The sequence below is a fragment of the Cnephaeus nilssonii genome (genome assembly GCF_951640355.1).
Source record: "Cnephaeus nilssonii genome assembly, chromosome: X".
Taxonomy (NCBI): Eukaryota; Metazoa; Chordata; class Mammalia; order Chiroptera; family Vespertilionidae; genus Cnephaeus; species Cnephaeus nilssonii.
The window spans coordinates 104,977,076-105,004,606 of record NC_137071.1 but is presented as its reverse complement, the minus strand read 5'-3'; the positions used below and the strand labels follow the sequence as shown (position 1 = coordinate 105,004,606).

The following is a 27,531-nucleotide window of genomic DNA, read 5'->3' as shown; positions in this document are numbered from 1 at the left end:
GGGAAGAATTAAAGATGGGGGAAAACCCAAAAGATGTAGTTGGAATTGCCTAGTTTTGCATTAGTGCTGGCCACTTGACAGCTTTTGGCCTTGAGTTCGGGATTAGAGTGGAAGGGATGGCAGAAGGGCAGGGCCACATGTATGGAAAAGGCAAATATTGTACTTTTCAGTTTGCCTTCACTTCGGGAAGATAATTAGAATGACTCAGGAGACAGGTTTCTTCATTTCAAAGTGGCCCAACATTACAGCTGTTCCATATCTCAGGGAGAAATGTACTTTTCAGAGAAAGGCAGGTTTGAAGGACCCTTCCTATGGGGGGATGGTAAGGCTGGGGAGAGACTGGGTTGAAGAAGGGAACCCACTAGTTTAGGTTCTTAAATGAAAAGCTCCTGGTGAACATGGCCTTCACTAAGAGTTTAAATGAGAGATCCAGGCAGTTTCTGTGTTTGCATATTGGAAGTTTGGAATGTACTATCTCCTGGGTACAATGTTCTACATGGTGATTAGGTTCCCAGATCTTCCTCCCCAGGAAAGCTTTTTTTAAATCCTCACCTGAGGAGTTAGGATATTTTTTCCATTGATTTTTAGAGAGAGAGAGAGGGAGGGTAGGAGGGAGAGAGAGAGAGAGGAGATACTTTCATTGGTTGCCACCCACATGTGCAGGGGTGGGGGGTGGTGGTGGTGGTGGTGAGCTGTTTTTAACCCTTAATGTCATTTAGCCATATAACTATTGTGTTTGTTATTGTTTGGGTTTCCAAGGTGATTTGTTAATAACACATCCTTCCCCCTCTTCCTCAAAACTCTGGTGGACTAGTGGTCCCAGTGAGGGGATGGGGACATTATAAGGGCTCCATCAAAGAGGGTGAAGGGCTTAGGTGGCAGTGAGGGTGGGTATGGCTCTTCAAATATACCAGTCATTCATGCTTTAGATTAGGCTGTATTTACACTGTTTGGTACAGCATCCACTAGCCGCGAGTGGTCATTGAGCACTCGAAAGGCAACTAGTCTAAATCAAGATTATATTGTAAGTGCAAATTAAGCACTAGATTTTGAAGACCTAGTAAAATCTACACTAATAAAAGAGAAACATGCAAATTAACCATGACTCCGCTACACCCACAGCCAATCAGGAGCGAGTATGCAAATTAACCCAACAAAGATGGCAGCAGCAACAGAGCTGGAGCGAGCAGGAGGCTTGGGTTGCCCCCAGCGATGGAGGAAGCCAAGTTTCCCGCCCACCCTGGCCAGCCCTGGCCTCCACTCAAGGCTACAAAGTTTCAACTATAGAAGATAAATAAATCCCAGATACCTGCTTCCAGGCAGCCCTGGCCTCTGCTCAAGGAGGCATTGAAAAAAAAAAAAAGAAAGAAAGAAAAAAAGCCCCTTACCCAGGCTGGCCACACCCCCATAGGGTGAGGGTCCCCGCTGGGGGGCCTGGCCAGCCTGCAAACAGCCATCAGCCCCTCACCCAGGCTGGCCAGGCACCCCAGCAGGGAACCTCACCCTATGGGGGCATGGCCGGCCTGAAAACCACCACAGGCCCCTCGCCCAGGCCACCCCATGCCCCAAGGGAACCCCCACCCTGATCCGGGATACCCTTCAGGGCAAACCAGCCAGCCCCCACCCATGCACCAGGACTCTATCTATACTAATAAAAGGGTAATATACTAATTAGACTGGGAGATTTTCCAGGAGACCTTCCGGATGTTCTTCTGGACAAGGCCATGGTGGCGGAGCCGAGGTAGAGGCGGTTAGAGGCCAAGAGGGGAGGGCAGTTGTGGGCAATCAGACCAGGATGGGACGGCAGTTGTGGGTGATCAGGTTGGTGGGGAGGGCCATTGGAGGTGATCAGGCCGGCGGTGGGGGGGGAGTTGGGGGTGAGCAGAACAGCAGGGGGGGCCAGTTGGGGGCAAGCAGGCTGTCAGTGGGGGTCAGTTGGGGGTGATCAGGCCAGCAGGGGGCCAGTTGGGAGTGAGCAGGCCAGCAGGGGAGGCAGTTGGGGGCAAGCACACTGGCATGGGGGGCAGTTGGGGGTGATCAGGCTGATGGGGGGCATTTGGGGGCAAGCAGGCCAGTGGCAGGGGGAAGTTAGGGGCGAGCAGGCCAGCAGGCAGAGTGGTTAGGGGCAATCAGGCAGGCAGGCAGGTGAGCGGTTAGGAGCCAGCAGTCCCAGATTGCGAGAGGGATGTCTGACGGCTGGTTTAGGCCTGATCCCTGTAAACTAACAGTAGGACATCCTTCGAGGGATCCAAGATTAGAGAGGGTGCAGGCCGGGCTGAGGGACAACCCATGTAAAATATATATATACACACACACACACACACACACACACACACACACTAGATGCCCGGTGCATGAAATTCGTGCACGGGGGGGGGGGGGGGGGACATTCCTCACCCCAGCCTGAACCTTCTCCAATCTGGGACCCCTCGAGGGATGTCCGACTGCCCATTTAGGCCCGAAACGGGCAGTCAGACATCCCTCTCACAATCCAGGACTGCTGGCTCCCAACTGCTCACCTGCCTGCCTTCCTGATTGCCCCTAACCGCTTCTGCCTGCCAGCCTGATCACCCCCTAACCACTCCCCTGCCAGCCTGTTTGCCCCTAACTGCCCTCCCCTTCAGGCCTGGTTACCCCTAATTGCCCTCCCCTGCAGGCCTGGTCACCCCTAACTGCCCTCCCCTGAGGGCTTGATCACCCCCAACTGCCCTCCCTTGCAGGCCATCTTGTGGTGGCCATCTTGTGTCCACATGGGGGCAGGATCTTTGACCACATGGGGGCAGCCATCTTGTGTGTTGGAGTGATGGTCAATCTGCATATTACTCTTTTATTAGATAGGATATATATTAACAATTTCTAATTGATCACAAGTTTAAATAATATTTTTACATATTAGGTGAAGTAAAATATATTAATTTCACCTGTTTGTTTCTATTTTTAATATGGCTATGTGAAAATATAAAATTACATATGTGGCTTGCATTATATTTCTATTAGACAGATGTGTTGGTCTATATTCTTTCTTAAAAAAATTATGATTTTCATATCCTAGAAATTGCTTCTGAAGGAGGATCCTTTCTCTAACAGTTCTGTTCAAATGAACTGTGACATATTGGACTCATTTGTGCATAAAAGGTTATCATACAATTCAGAGTTGATGGGTTGATAACCCTTGGTCCTGGGGCAAAAATATGAAAGCATCCCATTCTTGGTTGTATTTAAAGCCAGTTTGGTTGCTAAGACCTTGGATATAGTTGGTGATCCAACTGGTTGGGTTAGAATTTTTTTTCCTGGGCTAAGTACAATAGAAGATACATGTGAGCTCCTAATGTAAACTACAGTAATTCAGAGTTCTGTTTGTAATATGTGCTCATCAGTAGCACTAAAAATGTTCCATGATTTCAGTGTTAATAGAAATATTTAGCATATCTCTTATTAGATTTACATTGCTACTTGGCTCAAGAATTCCCAGGAGCAGTATTCATCAAGAAAAGTACACTAGCCCTAACCAGTTTGGCTCAGTGGATAGAGCGTCGGCCTGCAGACTGAAGGGTCCCAGGTTCGATTCCGGTCAAGGGCATGTCCCTTGGTTGCAGGCACATCCCCAGTAGGGGGTGTGCAGGAGGCAGCTGATCGATGTTTCTCTCTCATCGATGTTTCTAACTCTCTATCCTCTCCCTTCCTCTCTGTAAAAAATCAATAAAATATATATATTTTTAAAAAGTACACTAAAGGATAAATTATCCAGCTTGGCATAATGTAAAACCTGTAAAACAAAGGGGAGTTTGTATCACTGCTCTTATTGAAGGTTTTCTTGATGTTCCCTAGCAGAGCCCTTGTCTTATATAATGGGAAGTCATCAGTCGCATTAAAAGAATGGGAGAGGTCCAGATCCACACAACATGATTATTACTTTCTCTGAACTTAGTCCTCTTAATGGGGATTGCAGAAGTGACTGTGTGATTTTCTTTTGTTACTGTAATGGCTCCCATTTAGAGAATAATATTGGTGTTTAATTCTGAGGCTGAGTGAAAGTAGAGATGTGCTGATGAATAGCATGTATAGGAGGTAGAACCATTTTATGCCCTAGTTTTGGGTCCTCCTAAAACCCATCTTATAGTCAAGGGTGTTATTCAGCTTTTACCAATATGATTTGACTTATATCTACTTCCTTGTAATAATGAACAATAATATAATAGCTTTCTAATGATGATAGTAGCTGACATTTATTGAGTAATACTTATGCACAGGGCAGTGTGCCAATGAATATGAAGTGCATATTTCATTTATCTTCTCAACAATCCTACGTTGTAGGTACTATTATTATCTCCATTTAGCAGACAAGGAAACCAGGGCCCAGAGAGGTTAAGTAACACAGCTGAATAGTAACCCAGGTCTGTCTCTATTCCAGAGTCTTAAGTAATGAGCCACTATCAATCATGGTACAACATTCCTTTTAATAAGTTCTCACTGGTATTTTCTCTTTATGATATACTAGAGGCCCGGTGCACGAATTCATGCACGGGTGGGGTCCGGCCAGCCCACCACAATAAGGGCCAATGGGGCCAGGCCAGTGAGGGCATGCGGGAGGTTGGCCGGCTGGCCCTGACCCCAATCGGGGTGGGGGGCCTATCGGGGGTGGGACCGGCCGGGGGGAGGGGCTGCAGATGGTTGGTTGGCTGGCCCCACCCCGTGATCGAACTCCTGGTTGAACTCCTGGTAGAGGGGACAATTTGCATATTAGCCTTTTATTATATAGGATGCCCTGGAGGCATGTTTTTAAGAATTGTCTTGCTGTTTTTTATAGTTACTTTTGATATAACAGTGTTTGGTATTATAGCAAGCACTCAATGAATTTTGGTATTATAGCAAGCACTCAATGAATAAAGTTTATTACCCCAATGTTACCATTTTTATTATTTTTCTGACTACTTAGGTGAATATCATAGTGCATTTGTTAAACACTTTGGCCTTTGATGTCTCACAGTTATGCCTCTACTTAGGGACAGATGTGGAATTGTTGGAACTCTTAGCTGATGGAACTTGAGATAGTATGTATATTTTGGGAGTGAAGTTTGAGGAGTGGGACCTAAAATGAATAGAACTATAGGAAAGATGGTGCGAAGCCTGAAAAAGCAACAGGATAATCCTTCGCTATCACAGTGGCCTCCAGAAACTGATTTGCCATCTTCACTTTATCAATCTCTTGATAAATATTTTTCTAGTAGGGAAAAGAAAGACATTCAATGTACTCCACAGTAACCATTTAGTTTATCTTAATCCACAATCTGTAGGGGAATCAGAAGTGATTTTGTGAAAGCCCTGAATGCACAATACCACCTTTGCAGAGTTTTATGTATCAGCCTGTGCCTCACCTAATGGTGCAGTCTTCATTTCATCCAGATCTCCTATTCTCCTCAAGCCGCTCCCCTGCCATAGCCAGATAGCTTTTTTTCCTTTCTGCTTAATTAGGTTGGTAAGGGGTACATTTCCGAGAAAGAATGGAGATGCTGCCAAATCAGCCACTGGGGGCTTAACCAGAAGACTTTTGTGCTAATGTGCCAGATGTTGTAGAAAAAGTAGAGTTCTGCATCTCAAACTATATTCACCTGATTAGATTATTCCTTAATGGCAGTTACTCTTTCATTATTTATATCCTGCCCTGAAGTTTGAGTAGTTCAGTAAACTTAGTACCAAGAGCCAAACTCTGGACTTGAATGCTATTGAACAAAAGACTTGAAACATTTATGTGTGTGCAAGTAAGGAACAGTACTAGTGAGAAAAGTAAATATGGTTTATTAAGGTCTTTGGATTTATTATATAGCTCCTTGGGCCAATTTACTAATGTTTATTCTCTTTGCCCTTGACTACATTTGAAACTGTTAATACTCCTTCCTTCCTTCCAGAAACTTATCACCTCCTCTATTCTGTTTCTCCACCCCTTTCTCTGATAAATCTTTCCCCTATCTTCCTAATTCTTTCCCTTGTGGAATGTATCCTGCCTCATTCATGGTTTCAAATAGCTCTTCTACATCAAGCATGTAAAACTTGCGGCCCACGGGCTGCATGTGGCCCACAATGAATATTTTTGCGGCCCAGCCAATATAATGGTATGTAAGAAACGTTTTAATAAAATTTTGTAACTTAATTTTTACAATATCCTGTTATACGTAATTATTAATGACGAACTACAACGTTCCCTAATGACTGATTACTATAATTGTGTTGCATTCATTTTCCCTTATGCGCCTCATGTGCAGCCACACAATTTCTCTCCACTAATACTAGCAGTGAATATTTTAGCAGCAGATTGCCACGTCATTAGTCTTGGACTGACTTGTTTGGTGTGCGCAACAGGAAATATTTTGCTTTCAGAGAACAAGAAAAATAGGTTTATTTGCGTTACACTTATTAATTCAGTGTCTGGTAAGTTAATGTTCAAGAAAAATATTATTTTTTTATTAAAATGTTCTGTTATTTTATGTTAACGATTACTCATTTATTTCAGCCCTTTGTATTCAGCATGTCTCTACTAGTATGGAAATAAACCTACATTTCTATGAAAATTGAAGATTTTGTTTTTTCGTGGCCCACATAAACTTAAACCTTGTTTATCTGGCCCATGTTAGCCTTTGAGTTTGACATGCTTGTTCTACAATGTTGCCTCTCCATCTTAAGTTTCTCACCCAGGCATCTCTAGCTGACTACAGAACATCTACACCTGGCTATCTATCCTGCCATCAGCTCATACATAGTTAACACGTCAACACCTCTTATTCCCTCTCCTATATTCCCCATCTTTTAGTCACCCATAGATCCTATCCTTGCATCTTGTTCTAAGGCCCACCTGTCATCTCTTTGAAATATCTCTTACTTATATATGTTCCTTCAACTCAATTTCTGGGGCTATCACTTGAGTCTGGGTCCTGGCCTTTTATGCTTTGACTACTATATCAGTCTTCTATGTGCCTCTCCCAAGTACCTCCCAAATTCCTACACTCTACCCACACCAACTGTTAACTTTCTTAAAATGCTAGTTTTATCAAATCACAACCCCCCTCCCAAGCCATCAAAGACTGCCTACACCTATGAATGCCATTCTGAGCTCTCTGGGATCTGCTCCATATTCTATATAATAAAAGCCTAATATGCAAATTGTCCCCTTGACTGGGAGTTTGACCACTCACTATGATTGAGCTGACCACCAGGGGGTGGCAAAGAACATGGCGGGCGTTGGCGACATGGCACTGGCAGCGGGTGGCAGTGGAGGCGCTGCTGGCGCCCGATGGGCCCCAACAAGAGCAAGACTAGGTGGGATGGTGGAGCAAGTGAGCAGGTGGCACCAGGCCAAGGCGGGTGCGAGCGGGGCCCCATCGCCCTGCTGATTTCCCCGCAGATGGTGACTAGCAGCTGTAGCAGGGGCCGGGCTGCCATCCTAATGACTCAGGGGGAGGGGGGCGTGCCTGGGGGCCCAGGTGCTGCCCAGGGCCCAGAGGTCAGCTTGAACCTGTCCTTCCATGCCAGACACTCTGGCTTTGATCTCCGGTCAGGCCTACAGACCTGAATTTCGTGCACTGGGCCTCTAGTGTCTATATAAACATTTCCCATCATTTTATCAAAGGATCCCTGTGATTCAGCCAGACCTGTCTTTCCCACCCTGTGAATTTGTCTCTTCCTTCCTGATGCCAGCCCTTAGAACACTGATTAATAAAAGGAAGAGGAAATTCAAAGCCAGAAGAGCTGGAGGCCTGGGGGAGGAGAACTTGCAAACTGAAAGCATTCCATTAAGAGTGTGACTTGAGGGGGAGGTGCTATTTTAATGATGAGGAGTTGCTGAAGGAAGAGGGAGGGAGCTGGTTATGACCTTTAGTGGTTGATTAGCTGGAACTAGACCAAAACATTTTGATTTAGATTGGCCTAAAGTTGCCTGGAGGCACTGCTGTTTAATCAGAAGCCCTAATCTCTCTTTGCATTGTCTCTACAGAAGGAAACCCACATAACTAGACAATAATAATAGGATTCTAGGGAGAAAATCTAGACTTTAATACAGACATGGCATTAGAAAGATGGGAATCTCTCTTTTTTGTTTTGTTTTGGTAGGAGTCCCTCTTTTTTATTTCTTGTAGGAGAATGTTAAAGATATGAGGAGCAAAGCTTTCCATTTTTCTTTTTAATCCTCACTTGAGGATATTTTTTCTTTTTTCTTTTTTCTTTTTTTTTTTTTTGAGGATATTTTTTCCATTGCTTTTCAGAGAGAGTGGGAGGGAGGGGGAGAAAGAGAGAAACATAGATGTGAGAGAGACACATGGACTGGTTGCCTTCTGCACTTACCCCAACAGGGTGTGGGGGGAGAGGGAGCAGGGAAAGAACTGCAACCCAGGTACTAGACCTTGATGAGAAACAAACCGCTCCCCGCCACCTTTCAGTGCTCTGGTTGAAGCTCTAATCCAAGCATGTCAAACTCAAAGGCTAACATGGGCCAGATAAACAAGGTTTAAGTTTATGTGGGCCACGAAAAAACAAAAACTTCAATTTTCATAGAAACGTAGGTTTATTTCCATACTAGTAGAGACATGCTGAATACAAAGGGCTGAAATAAATGAGTAATCGTTAACATAAAATAACAGAACATTTTAATAAAAAAATAATATTTTTCTTGAACATTAACTTACCAGACACTGAATTAATAAGTGTAACGCAAATAAACCTATTTTTTCTTGTTCTCTGAAAGCGAAATATTTCCTGTTGCGCACACCAAACAAGTCAGTCCAAGACTAATGACCTGGCAATTGGCTGCTAAAATATTCACTGCTAGTATTAGTGGAGAGAAATGGTGCACCTGCACATGAGGCGCGTAAGGGAAATGAATGCAACACGATTATAGTAATCAGTCATTAGCGAATGTTGTAGTTCATTATTAATAACTATGTATAACAGGATATTGTAAAAATGAAGTTACAAAATTTTATTAAAACGTTTCTTACATACCGTTATATTGGCTGGGCTGCAAAAATATTCGTTGTGAGCTGCATGTGGCCCACGGGCTGCAAGTTTGACATGCTTACTTTAACCACTTGCAACACCGGCCAGGGCCATTTTTCTTTTCTTTTTGAAATAGTGCGTGTTTACCACCCCAAGTCAAGTTTCTTTCCATTACCATTTATCCATTTTTTCTTAAAGATTACATATGTGTATAGACATTGTAAACTCCATTTCACGGTGATGCTTCTGAACTGTATGTTAGAAGTTCTGTTTAAGTCTAGGTATTTTTTAGAAAAATCAGATTTTTAAAAAGTGGTCATAGTACAGCCTATCTGGTAGATCACACCATCCACTATCATGTAAATCTGGCAAGTTCTATTGCTTTAGCAGCTCCATAAAGAGTGCTGGGCTTGGAAGGCAAGAGACCAGGGTTTTTAGCCACAATCTGCTACTGATTAGATAGCTACATGACCCAGGGCAATTCACTTCACCTTATTTTAGATGACAGTTTTCTTACCTGTAAAATGAAGGGATTGGACTAGATTATTAACACTTCCTTCCAAAAAAGTACTAGAGAGAATTGTATAACTGAAAGGCAGGAAGTTGAATAATTGAGGCATTGGCATTTAGGTTGATTTCAAAATTGCTTTAAATTTTAGAAAACAATTCCTACATGCTTAATGCACTGTATCTCACACTGGTTAAATCCGTAAATGTCACTCCATCTTATTGTTGTTCTTTATTTTTGCTGCTAACAGTTTAATATTCAGGACAGAGTCTGGAAATTATTACCTTTGAATGGTAGAACTGAGAGTTTGGTGAAGAGATGGACTAGCCTTGTATATCGGTTGGGATTTTTAACAATGATTCTGATATAAAAAACAGTTCATAAACTTCTTTTGAGAATTATTTTTTTAAAAATTAGTCAGGAGGAAAGAGATGCTATATAATCCTTAGAAAGTAATGAATGGCCTTTCTGCTATCTCTTCTGTTTAGCTCTTTCTGCAATGTTTGAGTGGCTTAGTGTCACTCCTATCTTTGTGTATTTTTTCCAAGATCACCTTTTAAAATTTTAATTTTGTGTATGTCTTCATAAAAATGTCTCATCAGAGTCCAAAATTCTGAATAATTGAACACATGATCTGCACAATAGCATTTTTTTTCTGGTAACAAATAATTGGTCAGTAGCTACCACTTAAATGGTGTGAGAGTGAGAGAAGAAACTTGACATTTTTATCTGAACGTATTTGGCAAATTCTTTGCAACTCTAAGGTATTTTTCCTTCAGCAACAGTGCAATTGATTCCAGAAGAAAGCAGAATAGTTTCTGAAATTCATTTTCTACATGTTAGCATCCTCTGGTGAAGATCAAATTTCTTTTGATCTTGTCATGCTTTCAAGTGAACTCAGAGAGGTGTGTTATTTCATAATCTTATCCTAATTCCCTGTGGTAAGAATTGAAAATTCATAAATGCATTTTGCAGATATTTTAGACTAATCCTTATGATTTTTTATCTACTTAAAAATCATACTAGGTATTTTTAAAAGACAGGTAACACAAAATGGTAAACTTTGTGTCAGTAGAATCAAATTGAATTTTTTATTTGCCCTGTTTATTTTTTAGATTTTATTTTTCAATTACAGTTGATATACAATATTATATTAGTTTCAGATTTCCCAGTTTATTTTAAAATATGTGGTCATGAAAGTCTTTAACCATCTGCTGAATAAAAATAATTCTGCAAGCCACAGAGTGTCAAATAAGTTTTTGCAATATAGTAGGGAGTAAATTTCTTAAGAACTTTTTTTTAAAAGTAGAAGATTCAAGTAAGCTATAATTATTTCATGTAATTTTGACTGGAAGTATTTCCTGAAGCATGTTCAGGAAAATTGGTGGATTGAACCAAAGAATGATAGCAATCAAGAGTTCTCAGGGAGAGATTTGATACAATCAAATAAAATGGACTTTGAGCATTTTCGAAAGTTCAGGACACTAAAAAGTGCCCCTGGGAAAGTAATTTTGGAAAAAAGGAATCCAAGAGAACTGGATTTTAAAAAACAAGTAATTTTATAAGAAAAGCTATATTAGTATGCATAAAACAATAATAGAATGCCTCCTTTGAACCTAGGAGTGTATCAGTACCTGAGTCAAGTGAGAAAATCACAAAAAAGTGAAATGAGACCAAATTATTAGAGTATTAAGGAAAAATTACATCAAGTAGGGTCAGAAAATACAATGTGAGAAAAGAGTTTGAAAAGGAGATACAAGAAGCAAGACAATTCCATTCTTTTAATGATATGGCATCTTCCTACAGTGCATTTCACAATTTTTAAAACTTCCTTTATAGGTGTGCTAGCTGTAAACAATTTTAAAAGACTTTTGAACATTTTAAAGTGACTCAACTCTCACAGTGTTTTGTTTACCTAAGGGGACAAGTAAACCTTGCCTTATATCTATCAGAATTAGGGTCCGTTTGAATTGTGAAAAGGAAATTCTTCAAGTTCAAAAGTTTTAACTCACACAGATATTCCATATAAAGCCAAGGGAAAAGTTATTTGTGTCCTCAGGAGACAGAGTTAATTGGAAAAGCAGGGCTTCTTATTTTTCATCTCATTCTGTTTCACTGGTTGGTTTACCAACAAAAGAGCAGTCTGTGATGACAACGATGATACAGTGTTAAGTTGGAGAAGATATTAAGTTGGTTGAAAAATGCTGTTGAGGTTGATTTTTCAAATTGTCTGGGTTGTTACAGAACATATTTCCCCCAACCTTGTAGAGAGCAGATGGAAAAAGAAAAGTAGTTTATCTTTCAACAAGAGAATTGCTGGCCCTACTAAATTTAGACTCTTTGGCTTTAACTTGCGACATCTGGGAAAATACTCAAATCCGTTAATTATCTAGTTTGTAACCACATAGAAGAAGAGCTCAAGGTCCAGGATGGCCCTCTGTATGGGATAGCAAAGGGCAAATATTATCAGGCTGATTTCATTTCCTTTGGGTCTAACAGAAGGAGCAACATGCATTGTCTCTAAGATTCCAGCAAGGCTTTTTATTCAGGGCTTGCTAACAGGCTAGGGAGACTTGGACTGAACTGAAACTACTGTCCAAATAGACTTTTGGGTGTGTGTGCCCCAAATGGGTCAGTGCACTGGCTCTGCACCAAGTCAAAGGGACATAGTAAGTGGTGCCTTGCAGTGAGAGGTTCTCTCACTGCTGTGGGAGAGAGCCTGGCTTGTGACCATCTATACTATAGAAGGATTATTTTTGCTCTTTGAAAACATTCACTGCCATTCTCTTTCAATAGCTATCATCCCAAAGAATTTTAATTATTCGATTAATTTCTGATTTACAAACAGCCAATTTAAAGAGGCATTTCTCTAGTGGAAAGTTAGATGCAGCTGCCCTAAATATGTTTTTCAGTTACCTTGGATGGGTAAGTTAATAGCATGTTCATTAAATCTGCACTTTATACCAAGTCTGACCAGATCATTTGTGTTTTGAAAGAGGATTGCAAGTGACCTTTAGAGAAAGAGCAGCAGTTTTCAGAACACCACTGGCCCTAACACCACTCCCACATCCCCTTCAAGGAGAGTTGATTGGCTTTTATCTCTTTTACTTGTTTATACTTCCTGGCAAGTTTTTAGTGGAGGAAAGTGTTCTTCTATTTAAAAAAAAAAACAAGAAATATAAATAAATTAATCAGAAAAATGGTCTAGCCAAAATGGGATGAAGTTCAAGAAGGACAAGTAATGGGATGTTGAGGTTTGGGGGACCAACTAAATGACAATCCCACATTTCCCTCCTTCACTGAAACCAATGGGGAAATAAGACACAGGAGCCCTCCAGAGTTCTAAATAACAGTTTTATTCCTGTTAAAAGCTAGACTAGAGGATATAGCCTAGATGTATATTCTCAAAAGCTTTCAAATAGTTCACATATTGACAGACCTCCCCTATAGGTCTTTTGGAGGGACAGAGCCTACCCCTTAAGCACCATATGTCTGAGAGCAGACCAGAAAGTTAGAAAAAGCTTCAGCAACAGGCCTAGAGGGAGCATGCCAGTTTCCTGTTGCCAAACCCACCCCTCAGATAAGTACCATATTTTCCCACATATAAGACGTCCCCCCCCACACACACACACACTTTCCCAACCCAAAATTAAGAAATCAATATTTTAAACATTTTGCTGGTTTTCCTCTTAAGGCCGTCTTCTTTTTTGGCATCTTAAGGAGTTGTTGGTCCTGTTTTCTCCACTGTCTGATCATACTAGTACACTCAGTGGAGGGAGGTCCAGATTGTCTCTCTGCAGCTCTGTTTCCATGCTCTTTTGCATAGCTGATTATATTCAATTTGAATTTTGCAGAGTAAGACAATCGCTTACCGGTATTTATCTTTTTGTTTTTTGACATCTTTATGGGCTCAGACCGCTCTGGTCCATGTTGCATTTGCGCACTCTCCACCTCCACCTCCAATTACGGCATCAGCTGACGTCCATAGCAATAAGGCCCGTGATTGAAGGAAGCTTGTTTGACAAGATATGGGCAGCTACTCACTGTGCAGCTCCCTCTTCCCCTGACTTCCTTGTATAAAACGCCCCTCGATTTTCAGTCTAACGATTTTAGAAAAAAATAACGTCTTATACATGGAAAAATACGTAGATGGAAATAAGGATGAAGAAGGTCAGAAACAGCCCCAGTAAGGAGTAAATGACTTACTTGCTTTACTTGCTTTGATAGTTACAGCCAGGAATAGACTAGGGCAGTGATGGGCAACCTTTTGAGCTTGGTGTGTCAAACTTCACCAAAAAACTGAGCATAACTCTGGTAGTGTGTCACTTTGAGGAAAAAACTAACTCCAAGACTCTAGTCGCAAATATTTCATCCTCAGGAGCAGCAAATGTTTCATCCTCGGCAGGCGGCCGCGTGTCATCAGAAATGGCTATGCGTGTCAGTGCTGACACGTGTGTCATAGGTTTGCCATCACTGGACTAGGGTTTTCCAAGTCCTGATCTACTGTTCCCATACCCAATTGGTCTGCATTTAGGCATCAGGAAAAGTAGGCTTATATTAAACAAATTTGGAAATTCTGTTAAAGTTACAAACTTTTAAGCTAATATAAGGAGACATGTCTATGACATGAATATGTGGAATACATAGTAGAATCTCTAGTACAGCGGTTTAAATTGGTGGGCTCTCAGATTACCTGGGTTCAAATCCTGGCTGTATCATTTACTAGTTGTTTTACTTGCACAAGTTGCTTATCCTCTCTGAGCCTCAGTGTGCTCATCTATAAAATGGAAATAGTAATAGGGTTATAAGGCTCAGATGAGAAGGATACATATAAAATGCCAATACGTGGCATAAATGAATTACTGACACATAGGCACTGATAAATATTACCTATGGTTATTATTTATCATCACCATCATCATCATCATCATTATCATCATCATCATCATTTTACTTCTGGGAAACTTTTAAAACTTGAATACAATAAACTCCTCTTTAGGATTTCACCCATCCCAGGTTACTCCTTTGTCCTAAACCTCCATTCTTTAGGTTTTCCAGGCTAGAAGTTTTGTAATCATCTTTTACTCCCTCTCCTTTAGGCTCGTTGTCTGTCACTGAGTCCTATCTTATTTGTTTGAAATGTTTCTCAGTTAGCCTCTTCCTCTTCATTCCCATTCTAACTCAGGCCCTGATTCCCTCTGGCCTGGATTACTGCTATTTAAGCCTCCTAGCCTCTTTTTCCTGATATAGCTTCTCCTTCTCCAGTCTATCTTATATGTCCCTGCCAGCCTGACCTTCCTGAGACGCTGCTTTGATCCTGTTTCCCTCTGCCTTGGAATCTGTAATGAGTCTATTGTCTGCCAAAGCAAGGCCAAGGTTTCCTAACTGACCCCCAAGTCCCCCTAGAACATCTCTGGCCGATGGATATATGATACCAGCCATACACAAAATTGAAAATTTTCTAGTAGCACAATAAAAAGTAAAAAGAAACAGGTAAAACATAGTAATATATTTTATTTAACTGAAAATATTTAAAACATTGTCATTTCAAAGTATAATCAATATAAAAATAAAATATATTTTCATTCTCTGCTGTTCCAAGCCCTCAAAATCCCATGTGTATTTTACACTTATATCACATCTCAAATCAGACTATTCATGTTTCAAGTGCTTAGTAGCTATATGTGGCTAAAGGCTACTATGTTAGTGCACTTGTAGCGTGTGAGTCCCTACCAATGTCACCTCCATAAACAAAACATACCCAAATCTTACTTCTTCCTGGTTAAAACAAAATAGGGATGATAATACCATGCCTCTTTTATTGGTTTGCGCCAAGCAAATGTGAAGTGTGAAAGTGCTTTGTAAGTTGCAAAGCTCCATGAGAATGTAGGGAGGTTACTATCAGGAGTAAAGTTTTTACTGACATGAGAGTAAGATATCTTTGGAGTAAATTAAAAGAAAATACTATATTAAGAAGATAAATGGGCTGTCCTCAATTCATTTGTGGGAAAAAAAGCAACTTTAAGCAATGAAAGAAGAATATAAACATACTAGTAGCCCGTTTGCACGAAGATTCGTGCAATAGACCTTCATTCACCTGGCTGCCTGCACCAGTTTTCTGCCGGCACCGGGGACCCAGGCCTTCTGCCTTCTTTCAGGGTCGGGCTTGGCCCCGGGTGGTGGCCTTGGGCTTGGCAGCACCCAGCATCCCTGCTACGGAATGCAGGAGCCGACCCCCAGTGGTTTCCTGCGATCCGTGCAGGCTCCCTGCTGGTGCCCAAGGCCAGGAAAGCGCGCGGCTTTCCCGGCCTTGGGCTCGGCCGCACCCAGCGTCCCTGCTACCGATCGCAGGAGCCGACCCCCAGTGGTTTCCTGCGATCGGTGCAGGCTCCCTGCTGGTGCCCAAGGCCTGGAAAGCCTCGGGCGGCTTTCCCGGCCTTGGGCTCCGCCGCACCCCAACGTCCCTGCAACGGTTTCCTGGTGGGCGTGTTTGGTGGGCGTGGCTTGGTTGGTGGGCGTGGCTTGGGCGTAGCGAAGGTGCGGTCAATTTGCATATTTGTCTATTATAAGGTAAGATGCTTCCTCCCACTAGCTCTTCATAATGATCTTTTTGAAGACTTTTATATTTTTTATTTCATTCATTCTTTAATCCTCACCCACGGATATTTTTCCATTGATTTTTAGAGAGAGTGGAAGAGAGAGGAACAGACAGAAAAAAAGCATTGATTGATTGCCTCCCGCATGAGCCCCGACCCGGGTGGGGAGGAGCCTGCAACCAAGGAACATGCCCTTGACCTGAATTGAACCCAGGACCCTTCGGTCTGTAGGCTGATGCTCTATCCACTGAGCCAAACTGGCTAGGGCCATAATGATTTTTTTGAAACAAATTTGTCACATTAATAAGGTTCCCTAAATATTTAAATTAATCTTTGCGCCCCGCCCCCAACTTCAGTATTCTGAGGAATGGATTTAGGACCACTTAGTTCTTCTCTTGCTACCAAAAAGTTTATTGCTTTGGGTACTAAGTGTAGCCCATATGCCTTGTAGTACTGAGTTAGGAGAAGCTTTCTGATTTCATTCAGATTCACCCACTTCATTGCAAAGAATTGGAATTGACCTAAAAACAGAACACCAGTGATTTAAGTGGAGAAGTGATTTGTAAAATGTTTTCAATCCATTTTATAAGGGAAATTTTAAAGAGCAATTATTTTGACAGATTGGTTAGTAAGACTACACAATCAGAGAACACATTAGTTTAAACTAGAGGCCTGGTGCATGAATTCGTGCACCAGTGGGGTCCCTCAGCCTGGCCTGCGGGATCGGGCCGAAACTGGCTCTCTGATATCTCCCGGGGGGTCCCAGATTGTGAAAGAGTGCAGGCCAGGCTGAGGGACCCCACCGGTGCACAATCAGGGTGGGGGAGAGACGTGGGAGGTTGGCCAGCTGGGGAGGGACCATCTGCCCCCTGGTGGTCAGTACACATCATAGCGAGCGGTTGAGCAGCCTTAGCATATCATTAGCATATTATTCTTTAATTGGTTGAATGGACGACTGGACACTTAGCATATTAGGCTTTTATTATATAGGATAGTGATGAGTTATAGGGTGCTTGCTTAAGTGATATGCAAATCTTATCCCAGCCCTTTACCAAATCAAGTAGGTCACTAATTTTTCTTTAATTGTGACTTGAACTATCTGTGGCTTACAGGAATTCAACACTTGTTATAGATATAACTCTTAAGTTTACAGTGTGGGAAGTAAAGTCAACTTTATAAAGTGACTTCTGGGTGAAGGACCCCACCATTTACAGGTTTGCCTAACTAGAAACCTCAACTTAATGTATGACCCTTTTTTCCCTCTAATTATATACTAAATCCTTGACTCCACCTCTGAAATACTTCTTTTATCTGCAACCTCCTCTCTATCCTCACTGCCCTCACTCAGGTTTTCATCGCTTTTCTAATAAGCTATTGCAACAATCTTCAAACCAGTTTCCCTGCCTCAAGCTTCAGCTTCCCTTCCACCCCACAATTTATTCTCCAACTCCCAGCAGAATGAACTTGCTAAAATTAGGGATCATGGCACTCCTCTAATGGAAAACCTCAAGTTATTCCCAGGGCCGAAAGATATGATCCAAACTACTGAGCACAATATACAAAGCACTTATAGTCACAGCCTGACTTATCACCTTTGCCTTCTTCCATGTACCCACAAAAATGATAATCAAATTACTTGTGGTTCCCCAGTAGTCCCTATCCTCTTATGAACTCTCTGTTCTCTTCCCTTGGCCTGCCTGCTCCACTCCTCACTTCAGTGTGGAAAGTCCCATGACCTTCATGCCATTAGGCTTCCTCAAATGCCCCATGTTCTGTGAGAAGCCTTCCCTAACTCTCTGATCTTTCAGAATCCATAACTGCATTCCTTATTACTTTGTGGCATGAACTCCTAAAGGCTAATTCCTTTTTATATCCCTAGCACGTAACATTCTTCCCAACATATCATAGTTGGACCATAAACATTTGTTAAATAAATAAAGGAAAGAATTGATGCAATCCCTTTCAACTCTACACCTTTCTCTTCTACCCCAAAGAGGAAAGCTAATTTTTGAATTCAGTGTGATTTGCAATCACCTGCTGATATTTCTAGGTATTTGATGAAGACAATTAAAATTTTAATCCTTCCTTTTAGCTCAAGTTTAGATGGTCCAGTGCAATAAGATTTTCCTTGGGCCATAGGTAATTATTCTCGAGCCCTACTTTCCCCTAGTTCTAAAAGCCATATATACAGTCTGGCCAAAAGAACATATGGGAAGGTTTTACCTTTAGATCTGTTTACCTACAGAATATGTTAGGAATATTTTAAAAACGTACATTTTTAATTAGAATCCCAGACTAATGGCCTGGGATGGATCTTAATTAGGGCCACTTTTTACTGTGTGTGGTTATGCAGGTTGTGCACTGTTCAACCTTAGGGGGCACCATTTTCATTCACCATTACAGTGTAAATGACTCTCCTCCAGGGTTATCATGCTCAGTCTTACATAGTGTGCCTGCTTACCTCATCCTCATCATTTTAAGATAATGAAATTTAGGTTCTAAGAGCCAACAGGTTTGCTCAAGGTCATGCAGATACTTCATGAGAAGGTGTAGTCAACAATCTGTCCCCTTTCCACATCTCAGTCATTCTGATCCAAATTGCTTCAGGAAACTAAAACTAGAAAATATAGTATTTGCAAGATAGTATTTGCTATATTTGTATGGATGTGGGCAGTATGCTTTTAGCTAAGCATGAAATTTAAATAATTTTGTTTATCTCTGTATTACCTATTCTTTTTAAAAAATATATTTTTATTGATTTTAGAGAGAGGAAGGGTTGATTTTAGAGAGAGGAAGGGATAGGGAGAGAGAGAGATAGAAACATCAATGATGAGAGAGAATAATTGATCAGCTACCTCCTGCATGCCCCACACTGGGGATTGAGCCTGCAACCTGACCAGTAATTGAACCGTGTCCTCCTGGTTCATAGTTCAACTCAACCACTGAGCCATGCCAGCCTGGCTGTATTACCTGTTCTTGCTTTCCATCTCCAACTGTATTGGCCTGGTCACATGACTTCAGTATTTTTAATATCACTGCCCTCGGCTACCAAGACTCTGGTGGCTGCTTTGTCCCACCAAGCTGCCAACTGTGCTGTTTTTTTCTCTCCCTTGCTGCCCTACTCCTTTGTGACCTATATTAGCTGCCTTCTTCTTTTGGCTTCTCTTCTTGGCATTTTGTGTTGCTCTGTTTTTATAGCCATTGCTGACCCATCAACCATTACTCATAGCATGTTGGCTATTGACCTTGGGTCTTTGGTTCTTTTCTGCTGTGGTGTGCCTAGGGGATGCTGCTTCTTTGCTAAAACATTTTTCTTTTCTTTCTCCAATTATTCTAGATTTGGGGCTTTCTGAATTCTTGAAGATGCCAGAAGAGTTGTCTCCAAATAATTGTGGCTCTATTCCTATAACAATCCCCTACTTCCACTGCCTTTACTCTTGCTTGGGAGGAAGAATCTTGGTTAGAAAAGTTCATGTATATCACACACCCATACCTGATTTTCTCTTTTAAGGACAATGCATTTAAAAATTACTCCTTCCTCTACTCCTTATTCCATGCTCATTAATGTCAAACTAAGGTAAATACTGAGGTGTTTTGGTGGGTTTGTTTGAGCTGGAATAGAAAACTGGTTTCTTCAGCCAAAGCCCTCCAGCTACAATGGACAATGTAATGTTTGCATCTTTGTTCTTGATCATTAACGCTGGAAAATTTTTCTGAAACTGATTACTTGCCTTAGTTCCACTTGTTCAGTCCAGATATAGAATAGAATCAGATTAAGGAACTATTAATTTGTTAAAGGTTTTATGCTTGCTATTTAGTGGTTGTTTGCACTTTATATATTATTCACTGTATAACTGGGAATTTCTTTGTAAATGTTTGGTTTTCAGGCTGGTTGGAAGGAAAATCATGCAACATTCATGAGTGAACTAAAAAATCTTCAGGCTTCTGGACTGACGACCCTTGGTCAGGCTCTAAGATCCTCATTTGATTTGTTAAATCTCAATAGATTGATATCTGGAATAGACAATTATGGACAGGTAAAAATATTTTTGAGTGAGTACAGCTAATTTATTTTGGTGACTTGGGGTAAGAATTTAAGAGTGGGTATGGTTACCAAGTTTTCTGCTACTTTTCATAACTTGCAAAAAGAAATCCATATATCTTTTAATTACATTTTTTTAAAATTCTCTTTTGGGGAGGTCTGGTATGTGAGTGGATCATAAAATAGTTAAAATTGCCTACCTGTCAGGTCATTAGATATCTGAGAATGGGATGAATAAATTGCTGAGAAATACTGAAGCAAGACAACTGAAGAGAAACTTTCAATCTCCTTAACTCCCTCATCCCTCCCAATTCAACGAAAAAGCTCTAGAATGAGAGGAAGGCAGAATAGCATTTGCTGCTGCTATCATTGTCCTTTCCTACTTGAAAAGCTCTGCTCACAATAACCAGTCACTCTCCAGGTTACAGAGAGTAAGTCACTTATGTTCCTCCAGCTGTGCCAGGATTTTGACGCAGGCAGATGGTGTGGATGATGCTGCCATTATAATCTCTTTAATAGCTTTATTTTATGATTACTTGGAAAGCAGAGGGAGAGGAGTATTTGGATGTGATAGTTTGGGAGTTCCTTAATTATAAGAATTTCTCAGTTTATTCTGGATGCTACCTCTTCAAGGATTGTTATTTTCATCCCCACCCACTCAGTCCCTAATCTTTTCCTTCTTATTTATCCAGGCAAATTTTATCATAGTCTTGGGAGATCACTGGCAAGGCAAATGTAAAAGTTTAAATACAATTTTATTACTTCACATGGCTCTAATACTTTTTAAATGTATTTTAGGGGAGAAATCCATTTTTTCTAGAACCATCTATTTTAATTACCATCACAGATGGAAATAAGTTAACAAGTACAGCTGGTGTTCAAGAAGAGGTGAGATTTCTTTTTTTTTAAATTTTCATTTAAATGGCAGAGAACGTGCAGCTATTTCTGGGGGAGGCATACATTTCTAGTTAAGAATAAGTTTAATGAAATCTTCTATCTTGGTAATCCTTGAAAGATTGCTTCATTTTATTGAGTACATGAAAGAAAAGTGGACCTCTTAATTCTTTTACTCTTCATGTATGGGTTGTTATGATGAAACTTTTCAAATTTTGCCTTCTCAGCTTCATCTTCCTTTGAATTCTCCCCTGCCTGGGAGTGAACTAACCAAAGAACCTTTTCGTTGGGATCAGAGGTTATTTGCCCTAGTGTTACGTTTGCCTGGATTGGCTTCTACTGAGCCAGAGCAACTAGGGAGTGTACCAACTGATGAATCTGCTATCACACAGATGTGTGAAGTCACTGGAGGTATTGGCAATATTTACTATTTCTAAAGGAAGAATTCAGGGCAGCAGAGTATAGTTTCTCTTAAATACCATATTTGGTCTTTACTTGTTTCCCTTCAGAATATTTTTAATGCTGCTGCTTAAGCTCATTAATAGTGTGATGTTTGCTGCCAATGTAGTTATGATTATTTCAAGTTATATTTTAGAATGTCAAATGCTTCTATTGTGAAATAGTATTTTATTTGATCAAACTTGTACTCTTTGTTTTTCCTTTTGATATAGGTCGTTCCTACTGTGTTAGAACACAAAGAATGTTGAATCAGTGTTTAGAATCTCTAGTTCAAAAAGTTCAGAGTGGTGTGGTTATTAACTTTGAAAAAACAGGACCAGATCCACTTCTTATTGGAGAAGGTACAGTAGATAACTTTGTTTTTACCCTATAGTGTTATTGAGGAGAACCATCTATGATTGGAAAGACATTAATCATAATAGGCAGTCTTCACTCTACACACGCATTCAAATGGTTACAAACATCCATCCAAACAACTACCATTTACTCATTGCCTATATATACATGTCAGGTGGCCAAATTCTAGCAATTTTAATTCAATGTCAAATCTTCCTAAGAAAATTCTTCCTTTTCCCTACCGATTTCATATTCCCTGGTCCCCAGTCTTGGGATGACACTGAATTATTTACCTCTCTATTCACAAAATATCTGGAAATTCACTACAGAGTGCCACTCAACTAGTTTGGTCTTGTGGGTGCCAAATGTACCAAGCTATCTTTATGGAATCTTGTGTTTGTTACCACACGTCAGCAAGTGATTGTGAATATTTATGCTAGTATTCTGTAAGATCCTACACCAGTATTTTTCTGAACACTTTTTAACTGAAGAACATTTTCTCTTCAAATGAGATTTTACTGAAAGTTCAATATCTTAAAATACATGAAAGCAGAGCTATTTTTGTACAGAGGAAGGAATTTCTCCCTCAAATCATACCTGCATTACAAGGCTTCTCCTCATTGCTATCAGTTCACACACATACACACTTGTTTGTACCTCATTACTGAAGTGCTTGTCTGATCTGATCCATACATTTTAATTGCCATGGCCACAATCAGTGGTAGCTAGCTGCCTAAAGAAGAAAAGATCTAAGTACATAGGGGCAGAAAGACATTCATTTCTGTCTGAAGTAGTAGATCCTGTGGTTACTGACCTTTTTGCTGTTTAGTTCAGGAACCCTTTGAGAAACTGTTGGAAAAATAGAAATTCCATCTCCCTAGGAAAATGGATAAAGGCCACAAGCACACAATTTTGTATTTAATTTCAGGGGTTTCTTGGACTTCAGTTTAAGAACAACTGCCATAGAAGACTGAGACATTACAACCTATTTTAAATTAAGTTAATAATAAAGGAAGGACATGATATATTGCTAACAATTTACTATTCAATCCACAATTTTGTGTTCATTTAACATGAACTTGGAACTTTCATACTGAAAACCTTTGGATTTGGTGTCATATAAATAGTTCAGATTTTCTTTCTAGCTCCATTTCCTCTTTGTCCAGAGTTGTTAACTCTTAAGATTCTGATGAAAGCTAAGAACTCTCTCCTCAGAAAAATGCACATCCCCAGAATTGTGAGTCTAACTTAAAGGGGTGGGGGGGTCTCTTGTTTCCCTGAAGTCATTACATGTATTCCCTAGAGCTCTATATACCCCAGTAAATCTCCTGGTCTAAAGTAGTTACTTGTTTAAAGTAACACTTAAATAAGTAGATAAAATGACCTGTAATTGAGAAAAAATTGACACTCAAATAATTAAAACATATATTTTACAAATATAATTTAGATTGATGAATGATCACATTAAGGGTTATGTAACTCTGCCTTGCCCTGTTTGGGGAGGTGACAAATGAAATATGCTAATTTAAATAATTAAAATGCACTCAGGATACATTATGCAGCATTATACAATATCTATTTTCCTTGGAATTTTAATGATGATGGGGAACTTGATGCATTTGTTTTGTTTTCTCTCCCACAACTATGTACATAGATTTTTTTTTTTGTCGGCATTCTTTCTACTTTTAAGTGAATTGGATAGTTTTTATTTTGCCTTTGTGGTGATTGGGTCTAACTGCTTAGTAAAGAATACTTTTGTCATCTAATTGGGATTATAAAGAAAATCTAAATGGAATTTACGACCTATTTTGTCAGATTTGAAAAATGTAAAACTATACCAGGGAGTGAACAATTTCGTTTGCCTAATTTGGAAAAAAGAACTATAGTGGTTTGGTCTGTTTATGTGTCCAAATCTCAGAAAATTTAAAACTACTTTTTAATAGTTTTTCCTATTCTGCCTATTTTGGTCATAATTAAGGATGGGAGGGGGAGGGGATATTGGATTAGAAGGGATGGATTAGATTAAAAGAGTTGGTAAGAACATTCAGAAATCCTAGTAGAATCACCTTTTTACTTCTATTTTTCATGAATCACTGTTTTGTATTTTGCTTTTAGCTGACAATTTTATACAAGGAAATCATCAGCTATAAAAAGAAATCATGCCTTTGTCTGTCCTTTGTTTAACTTTTAGATGGACTTATGGATTCATCTAGGCCAAACAATTCATTTGCTGCTCAACCATGGCATAGTTGTCATAAGCTCATTTATGTACGACCTAACTCTAAAACTGGTGTTCCTGTTGGACATTGGCCAATTCCAGAATCGTTTTGGCCAGATCAGAATTTACCTTCACTAGTAAGTATAAAACAAAAGGCAAACATCCTTCTGGATTTCCAATTTGTTGATTAATTTTAATTTTTTAAAATCCTCACCCGAAGAGTGAGGATATTTTTCCCATTAATTTTTAGAGAGAGGAAGAGAAGAGGGTGGTATTGGAGAAAGAGGAGAGAGATAGAAACATCGATGTGATGGAGACACATTGATTAGTTGCCTCCCACACATGCCCTGATGGGGGTGGGAATAAGACCTGCAACCCAGGTACATGCCCTTGACTGGGGAATCGACCGTGACCCTCTGGTGGGCAGGCCGATGCTCTAACTGCTGAACAATGCCAGTCAGGCTGCTGATTAATTTTAAATACCAGTAGCTTTGATACTTTTTAAGCCATACCTAGTCTATCTCTTGCTGGAAGTCTAGCTTGTACCTAAAAGCAAGAGAAGACTTTCTTTCCTGGCATTCTTTCTTTCAGCTGCCTTTTCTATTTGAACTGTCCTCTTTAGAGGTTAAGGCATTGTTATTGTTTATGCTGTTACAGTATGTGACTAGGTTTTTATTTCAGAGCAGCTGACTTGATTTACATAGTAAAAGCAATGGCTAAGAAGTGTTGGCATTGATTTTCATGTATATCCTCATGAAATTAGGACTCAGTCTACACTTTGTATAGGTTCTCAAAACATATTCAGATCATTTCTTGGGGTGGTGAGCACACAATATAATATGCAGACGATGTGTTATAGAATTGTACAACTGAAACGTATATGACTTTATTAACCAATGTCACCACAATAAATTCAATAAAAAATAAAATAAAGTTTAGAAACATATTCAAATCAGATGTCATTTTAATTCCTCCCAGGGAATCACTAGATAACTAGGGGAACTTTTTAGACATACTTTTCATCTTTTTGTAATCAATGCGCTTGTGTTCCTTGACAATGTACCTTTACATTATGGGTAATTAAGGAATGTTTTTAAAAATGGTCTCTAAGCAAGAAATTGCCTTTTTGTTCACTGCATTTGGTAGACGAGGGTTTGATATTATAGTTGTTCTTAGTACCAGATGAATTGGCTTTGGGGATAGAGTTGATGTCTAGTAAAAAGGGAAATGATATGAATTTAATTATCCCTTTCATCTTCCTTTCTCCCCTAGAAGGGAGAGTGAGGGGCATAAAAGGATCACTGCTCTTTCAGTTTTACCACCTTTCTGCTTTAACTGATCTGTAGTGTGTAAGTTTTATAAATTTCTGACATGAACCGCATTTTTTCCTGGATTACTATTTTTTGGCTCCTGCATTTTTTTTTCAGGACTGGCCATGAAAGGCCTGAATGTACAGTTCAAGAACAATTTCAGCCCCTGCTGTGGGAGAGGGTGAATCTTTTCCTCCTTCCCTCAGGGTTCCAAAGTGGCACACTGGTCAAATCTCAATACCCAGTTATCTCTTGCCCCTTCAAACCCCAAAGAGAATGTTTTAGTTATGAAGTTACTTCATTATTACCAGTGACAGGCCTTCACTCATGTCTTTATTGATTTCTTATAAATCAATAAACCAAAAATATTTCTCAAGTTTAATTAAAATTAAAACCAGGAAAATCTGGAATAAAGAAATTCTAAGTAATTCAAACATAGTTTGTGTTACTATGCCTTTAGCTTTTTCTCAGCTCCCAAAACATCTTGTAGGTTTGTGGATCAGAAAAGCAAGTGAGCAGGGTTTTTTTTTTTCCTTTTTATGAAGAAAACAGAGATGCTTTGTTATTTGTATTAGCCTTACAGTTCTCAGCAAGAATAGGTAGAACCATGTATCACCCTTGTCCCTGGGACTTGTCCTAACTCCTTTTCTCTCTCCATATTGTCCTTGCTGCCACCATTTCTCTCTCTGGTGCTCTTCATTCCCACAAGCTATACCTGTTATTAAAATGGCTGCTCCATCAATCTGCTCTGGCACCCCAGGCACAGAAGCCTTTGCAGCACAGCCAAAAGCACCCCCAGCTCTAGCTATTCAAGGCAAGTGTGTGGGTATGAGAAATGCTGTAAAAATTCAACTGGAAAAAAATTTTACTAGACCCTGGAGTTTTGACTGACTCCTTTTCAGTCTCTATTTTGCCCTTGCTATGCATTTACAATTTTTCATCTTGTTTGTTAGTGGCTCTAGCTGTCATTACCTCCTTAGAAAGCTTCATGGATTTATTCTTTCCTAGCAGTGTTTGGACTATCTGTAACCTCATGGTATAAAGGAAGGAAGAGCACGTAATTTTTGGAGGTCGCAAAGTAGATCTGAAATCCAGGGTTCGTCCTATAGATCATAAATGACTCCTGAAACATATTCAAAGCAGTTTTATTTTTATTTCACTGGAATTGTAGTTATGAGCATTATAATTTATGCCTCCTTTCCCCATTGCCAAGTAGATGGTATAGATAAAGAGTGCCCTCCCCCCACTGAAGCCATTGGTGATGCCTGGAGATCAGCAGCCCTATTACTCAAAACACTAGTCTGTATCTCAGTGATGATTTATAAAAGGGGTTGCAGAATTGTTAGAAATGTAAGCTCACTTGTAACAGACCATATTTCCCCCCTCTTGTTTTTTAGCCTCCACGAACGTCTCATCCTGTTGTGAGATTCTCCTGTGTAGATTGTGAGCCAATGGTAATAGACAAACTTCCCTTTGACAAATATGAACTTGAACCTTCACCTTTAACTCAGTACATCCTGGAACGAAAATCTCCCCATACTTGCTGGCAGGTAACTTATCCTTACCTGTTGGACAAATATCTATAACCACTGTTGGATCTGGAATTGTTTTAAGAAATTTCAAAGGTTAATCTGGGACTAATTAGGCTGAATCTGTTAAGAATGTTTCTCAAAAATGCTACCAAATAAACAATAGGGCCAAGCAAAACTTTTACTCTGATATGAATCATTAGCCTACTATACCTTGCCATTTAAGGCAGTCAAATCTGATGAAATTTGTGTATTTGAGGATTTGGAAGTCTATCCAAGGACTTTAGGTTTATAATTCATCGCCTGGGGGATGTAACTCTATTCAGCTATGACTTCTGCAGGTGAAGCACAACAGATTGGAAGTACAGATTTCTTTTCTTTTTAAATGTTTTTTAAAAATATGTTTCTACTAATTTTTTAGAGAGAGAGAACATCTAAGGCTTCCTCCTGCATGACCCCCACTGGGGATCGAGACCAAAACCTGGGCATGTGCCCAGACTGGGAATTGAACCAGTGACCTCTTGGTTCATGGGTAGGCAGTCAACCATTGAGCCACAATGGCTGGGCTAAAATATGTTTCTTTTAGAGAGGAAGGCAGAGGGAGGGAGGGAGGAAGGGAGGAAGGGAGGAAGGGAGGGAGAGAGGGAGGGAGGGAGA

The 27,531-nt window shown here is 40.2% G+C and overlaps 1 protein-coding gene across 3 annotated transcripts in view; it reads left to right on the top strand.

Annotated features, from left to right (window-relative positions):
* Positions 1 to 27,531, top strand: part of LOC307095242 (integrator complex subunit 6-like) — a 74,173-nt gene that overhangs the window by 7,851 nt on the left and 38,791 nt on the right. For all 3 annotated transcript variants that reach the window (XM_079764456.1, XM_079764455.1, XM_079764454.1), the window contains exons 3-8: positions 19,974 to 20,123; positions 20,927 to 21,016; positions 21,250 to 21,433; positions 21,694 to 21,822; positions 24,009 to 24,172; positions 26,743 to 26,895. In XM_079764456.1, the coding sequence (XP_079620582.1) occupies positions 19,974 to 20,123; positions 20,927 to 21,016; positions 21,250 to 21,433; positions 21,694 to 21,822; positions 24,009 to 24,172; positions 26,743 to 26,895 (870 nt within the window). The remainder of the gene's footprint in view (positions 1 to 19,973; positions 20,124 to 20,926; positions 21,017 to 21,249; positions 21,434 to 21,693; positions 21,823 to 24,008; positions 24,173 to 26,742; positions 26,896 to 27,531) is intronic.